The sequence below is a fragment of the Hibiscus syriacus genome, unplaced genomic scaffold, assembly GCF_006381635.1.
Source record: "Hibiscus syriacus cultivar Baekdansim isolate YM2019G1 unplaced genomic scaffold, ASM638163v2 tig00111983_pilon, whole genome shotgun sequence".
In the NCBI taxonomy this organism is placed as follows: Eukaryota; Viridiplantae; Streptophyta; class Magnoliopsida; order Malvales; family Malvaceae; genus Hibiscus; species Hibiscus syriacus.
Window position 1 is genome coordinate 566,323 of NW_024063228.1, and position 6,380 is coordinate 572,702.

At 32.7% G+C, this 6,380-nt stretch overlaps 2 protein-coding genes across 2 annotated transcripts; both read right to left on the bottom strand.

Moving 5' to 3' along the window:
* Positions 1-2,291: 2,291 nt before the first annotated feature.
* Positions 2,292-2,835, bottom strand: LOC120173702 (receptor-like cytoplasmic kinase 176). Its single transcript, XM_039180789.1, has 3 exons — positions 2,708-2,835; positions 2,449-2,595; positions 2,292-2,368 (listed from the first exon to the last, which is right to left on the bottom strand). Exons 1-3 carry the CDS (start codon positions 2,831-2,833, stop codon positions 2,300-2,302), a joined length of 342 nt encoding a protein of 113 aa, XP_039036720.1. The 5' UTR covers positions 2,834-2,835; the 3' UTR covers positions 2,292-2,299.
* LOC120173746 lies at positions 2,833-4,578 on the bottom strand. Its single transcript, XM_039180819.1, has 5 exons — positions 4,246-4,578; positions 4,020-4,117; positions 3,312-3,943; positions 3,070-3,230; positions 2,833-2,988 (listed from the first exon to the last, which is right to left on the bottom strand). The coding sequence occupies exons 1-5, from the start codon at positions 4,576-4,578 to the stop codon at positions 2,833-2,835; spliced, it is 1,380 nt and encodes a 459-aa protein (XP_039036750.1).
* Between the last annotated feature and the right edge of the window lie 1,802 nt (positions 4,579-6,380).

The window sequence follows — 6,380 nt, forward strand, 5'->3', positions numbered from 1 at the left end:
AAGTCATCAAAATTCAAATCCACCAATTAAATTATTTTAATTTTATAAGAATAAAGATACTTAGCTTTTTTAATAACAGTTTTAAATATATATTTATTTAGTAGGTTTAATATTTTAATTTAACTCACGATTATTTTCTTAATCTTGGTATAGAAACTTTTTTTATTCATTTAATTATTAAAAAATCATTTTGTTTCATCAACAACAATTAATTAATTTAGTGAGATCATACGTTAAATATTTTAAACAAAATGAGTTAATGCGATTTTTTATTGTTCGATTTTATATTGAACACAGTAATGAATGTTATAGACAGATTGGACAATTATTATAATAATTTGTGACAAAAATATCATATCTCAATAGATGAAATAATCAAGATAAACAACTATGATGATGATCCTACAATAAATTATACATTCTAATAAGTTAATAACACTAATTTTATATTAGAAATGAAAAGAATAGGTTAGAAGTTAAAAGGTTGAATAATATTAAAGAGGGTAAACTACACGGTTAGTACCTAAATTATTATTTTTATTCCATCTTGGTATCAAAATTTTATTTTTTAGAATTATATTTAACATTTAGTTTATGTTTCATTTTAACATCCCTTGCTAAAAACTTAATGGTGATGTTGATGTGACAAAATAAAATAGTATCACGTCACCATTGAAAAAAATATCAATTCAGTAGTTCTATTAATTTTTAATGATGGGTACCAAACTAAAACCTAAAATAAACTGTTGGGTTCCAAAACGGAATAAAAGTAATAGTTTAGGTACTAAATGTATAGTTTACCCTATTAAATAAAGGAAACTTTAATGGAGCTAATATTTGCGCTGCTTTTCTAGCTGAAGACGTATTTTCTGATTTGGACTGAAAACGTGAATGGAAAGAGGAGATTGTGCCCTTCACCCATGTCATCTCATCCATGTGCCAATGCCACGGAACCTAAAGAGCCGTGACGGCGCCACATGTTAACCACTGTCAAGCATATAATCACCAAATTCATTTTCTCCAGCATCAGGAAAAAATGAAGAGATTCGTTGTATTTGGGTTCCCTTGGTACATCGATTCTAGTTTAGATAAAGGGAATCTCTGTACGACTAGTTTATACATCTACAAGAGAACAAAGCTACAGGCTTTGGCGTTTTCCATGGCTATGACCAGATGCTTTGCTGACACCAGCGTTTCAGTCATTTCTTTCCCGGAAAATTCACAACATCCCATTTCCAGAGCACAAACACATTTTTTTTTTCTTGAAAAACGATGCAAGCAACATGCATTTTTGAACTTCTAAACTGGTAAATGCATGTTAGGGTTTACAAAATATCAACGTGCTTTGCATTGATAGTGGGATTGGACCTAACATGAGCTAACGTGTTTACAGGAATACTATAACTGGTAAAAATGTTAATAATATGCATACAAAACACGAAATCTGAGTATTAAAATTTATGGGTTAAGTATACTAGAGGACACTAAACTATGTAAAAATGATTTTTTTGGTCAACAACTTCTAAATGTTATAAAATAATTTTTGAACTTCTTAAATGGTTACAAAATGGTCCCCTGTAAATTTAAAATGGTGATAATTTTTTATAGATTTAAGGACTATTTTGTAATAACTTGCTAAGTTTAAAGACCATTTTATAACAGCTCGATAAATTTCAATGGCTATTTTGCAACCGTTTGGGAAGTTCAATAACCATTTTGTGACATTTAAAAGATTGTTAGCCAAAAAAATTATTTCTACATAGTTCAATGACCTCCAGTGTCCTTTACCCTAAATGTTATAGGGTAAATGAACTTTCAAAAATTACAAAATGGTTATAAAATTATTGAACTGTTATAAAATGGTCATGCAATGTTATAGTAAGTGTAAAAGTTTAATAAGTTTAATGTTCATTTTGTAAAAAAAAGTTTAATGGTCATCTTTTAAGAGTTCGATAAATTTAATGATAATTTTATAACTTTTATATGTTTAGTGACCAAAACGATCAATTGAGCATAGTTCAGTGGCCTATAATGTATTTTACCCTAAAATTTATATAAAAGTATTCCTTTCATTTGTTAGCTTCAAAGAAGTGTAAGTCGTCTTTGAAATCAATGCAGTTACCTCTGCAATTTGATAAGAATTGTAGAAAAAAGTATGATTTCTGTTTTATATGAACAAAGTATAAAGTTTAGAAAGACGGTAATGATGTAGGGATATTCATTCAATAACTAGAATTTCTCTGCTACTCAAAAGGGTTGCAAAAGCTAGAAGATGGCATCACTGACTTCTGGTTCCTCTTTACGTGCTGCTGTCCGATGGAGACGATTGCATGTTACAGAAATGCTCTCCTTTAAGAAGGCTGATTACCTGTTAAATTTGGTGTTTAAACAAAGCAAAAATGATGATTTATAAGCCATAGCTGTAATTCAAGGAAGGGTTCTGATTACCTGAGTCATATAGGGTCTAGAAATTGGCTTGGTCCTTGTACAAGCAGTTGCAGCAGCCATGACTCTGTAAATTCCATGCATGTCCGAGCACTCTGAGTCTTCCTCCAACAGCTCATAGAATTTTCTTTTCAGCATCAAAGGCCGGGCCTGCCATTTCCGAATATAGCCGAATGTTACGGCCTCGATAAGGCTGAAACAAAGCTAGGGAACGAGAAACGGAGAATTTCTAAGGTGAAGCTGATGATGATAGACTACTAACCCACTCGATTAAGCTCTTGTCGTCCTCGGGCGCCGATGTTCGGCAAAACAGTCTCAATAGCAGAACTCCGAATGATAGGACATCGCTTTTCACCAGTTCCATTGTTTCATGGTCTAAAGGATCCATTAGACACCTTTATCAACAAAAGTTGCTTTAAGTTGATTGCTCAAGAAAAACACATAAAGCAAGTTGCTCCTAATGAGAGTGGATGTGTACCTATTCTTGGAGTTGAATGATAGTTGTTCATTATGAAGCCATGCAGCCTTTCCAAAGCCAGAAATCTAATAAGAAAAAGAACGGCACGATTAGAGAATCCGAAGATGATATACCCTAGTAAGAGGTTTCGGTTTAAGATATTTTACCATAGGCTGCAAATCACGCCTTATGAAAATGTTGCGGGGCTGCAATTCGCCATGGACGACGGGCCATTGTGGACAATCTTTGTGCATGTATCGAACAGCTTGTGCTATAGTTATGGCAATCTTAAGTCTAGCTTCGAAACTCAGCTCCCTTCTTTCCGAGCCTGCAAGACGAATGGAGCCTTCAGCAAATTGAATATGAACATTTAAAATGAAGGATTATATTTCCAGAACTAACAACTCACCCCAAATGTATCTATCTAATGTCACTCCTTGTAGCAGGGGAAAGATTAAAATCGTTCCATTTTCGCTCTGATGGTAACCCGTGATAACCGATATGTTCTTGTGGTTCATACACGAGGATGCTCTCATTTCTGCTTCAAGAATGGTTGTAGAGTGTGGCCCAAACCTCTTTACTAATACAGATTGTTGGTCAAGACATCCCATATATGTGCTATAGTTCTTGTCACGTTCATTACTAGCCTTTGTTGAAAATCTCTTTGTTATTTCCATAATCATTTCCCAGCTTAGCTGCTGTGGGCTGATGTTGCTACATGGAAGATTATGACCTGTTTTAGTGAGCTCAAATTGTCTCGGATTTTCATTTTCCTTAAGTGGCTCCGACTCTGTTTCCTTTTCGATTTCTCCAATGGCACTCGGGTGAATGACCGGCTTCAGTTGTGATGTCGATGACGATCCCTTCATCATCTTCGGGGATTTGGGGTTATGGATTACTTCTTCCATGAGCATTAAGCTGTCTGACGACACATCCTCGGTTATCCAATGATCATCAACAACGGCACCTTCCCCATCAGTCACCAATGAAACATTACATTCGATTCCGATCAGCCGGAAAGTCAAGTGTTTTAAAAAGGAACTGCAAGAGAAAACTTGAAGCTTCTTCAAGCTAGCTAAAATACATAGAGGAAGAGCAAAAGAATAAGGAATTAAACCTATCAAGAATAATCCAAGTGGCCCCAACATTGTTGGCCTCTTCAATTATGATATCCTTTGGTTGGTAGCCTGCAGCAACCTTAACCAGAAACTTCACCTGTAATATAACATTAAGTTGGTTTATAATCAAAATCCAAGTATTCCGAGACATTTTTTTTATCAGTGTTCGACACTCACACACGAGTCTGAGTAACATAGAAACAAAGGAATAGCTAGAACACTCACTCCATTGCTTTTGAATCTTTCATAAAAGGGTCTGAAAATTCGCATGTAATCCTCTTTTTTTTGGCTGACTTGATGACGAAGGAACCTGATATACGGATCATCTCCACACGTATGATTGCACCTATGATCTCCATGATAACGTTTGCTCGAAGACGGTCCGGACCCTTCAACGGAGAGAAGGGTGAGAGCTAAAATTTCATCCACCTTATTATTACTCGCATATTTCGAAGCCCACAGCAGCGGCGCAACGCCTCTCTTATCTGCGGCGACTTTTTCTCCTTCTAAAACAACGATCACTCTATGTAAACTCTCCCCCCTTTTCCTAGTCGTCATTGTTAATCGATATCCCCCTTGTTTCAGTAAGCTGTTTCGAGACTATTCCCTGTTGCTTAGCATTTATTTTGAACACCAATGGCAGCTTTCTACTATGTGATCGACATAGTTATTCTTGTTCCTTGTTATTAACAAGACATTCAGTCTGGGAATTGCCGGAAACCTTGTTGTTCATTTGGCTTTACTTACCATTCGCCTCTTTACATTTTGTTCGAACCGCCAACCAGACACCGAATACTTCACAAATATGGCTCTAGAGATTTGGCCTTTTCGGAAACGTTAATGAATTCCATGAGAGAGTTGAGTTGCCTGGAAATAGTGCTGGTGCGGAATTTGCAATACGGACAGGTCGGGGGAAATGTATAGAGCATTGAAAAGTGGGAAGGAGGACGAAACTAAGCTTGAGCTTGGATGACTCAGAAATGCCATTATCACTCTGCTTTCGGGGAAGAAAGATGCAGCAGTCCAAACAGACGATCTCCTTTTTAACGTTTTATTTAGAATTTAGTGGATTAACATTGTTTTGTCAACTGCACGTGTGGAATGCTTTTGTAGACAAATTTTAATACTCAAATATTCTTTTTTCATAATAGGTCATATCCTAAGACCACCAACTAGTTTTTCTACATGATTTCTAACGGATCAAGTTATCTGCTAAAATTAAATTTAAGGTAAACTATACAATTGACTACCTAATTATTTATCCCTTTTATTTTATTGACTAACTTTTTAATTTTATCAATCGGGTCACTTAACTATTTAAATATTGTCAATCAAGCCACATGCTTTAAATATTAATGCTGACATGGCAATTAACAAAATTTGTATAATTACACATTCAGTCCTCATTACTTACCCATTCTATTAATTTTTTCTAACTTTTATTTAATTTAAAAAATTTAATCATCAATCCGATGGTGATATGTGTTACTGTGTGATTGGATTTTTTTAATATTTTTATTTAATAAAATTTCAATCCAATCAAATGGTGCCACATATCACCAATTGAATGAATATAAAATAAATTAAATCAATAACCGTTGATTTTGGGGTTTGAATCTAGGAGGCAAACCAAAAAATTAAATGCCCTACCTACTAAGCTCGACTACTAAATTTGTTAAGTTTACACAACATAATATATATAACTTATAATATAGTTAATGGTAATAAAGAAAGGAAAAATGATCTTATAAGGACTCAAACATGAAATAATTAAACAATATGAAAATATAAAATATATATATATAAACAAATATTATAATTGATTAATAAATGAATATGTTTTATTTATATTTTAAATCACATTTAATGCAAATTTTAAAATAAAAGTGAATTTAATATGTTATAATTGAAATGTATCATTTTTTATATTTTAAATTAATAAATTATATTCATTATTCTAATTTTATTGAACTGAAATGTATTATATCTTATATTTTAAAATATTATAATGTTGATCGGATTCTAATCTTATTTAACAACTCTATATTAAAATAGACTAATTCAATAAAATCAAATTTATCCTCAAATTTTCTTAAACATATAATGAACAAATAATAAAATATAAAATTATAACTCTGATAGAGATATAAATAAGTCAATGCATAAGTAAAAATGCTTACTACGATAAGCCCTCAACTATTAGGAAAATTCTAAGTCAACAAAGCTCGTCTTTATATTTCAATTATAATATATTAATTATTTTTATTTTTATTTTCATTAAAATGATTTAAAAATATAAATAAAATGCATTCATGTATTAATCAATTATAATATTTGTGTGTGTATATATATATCATATT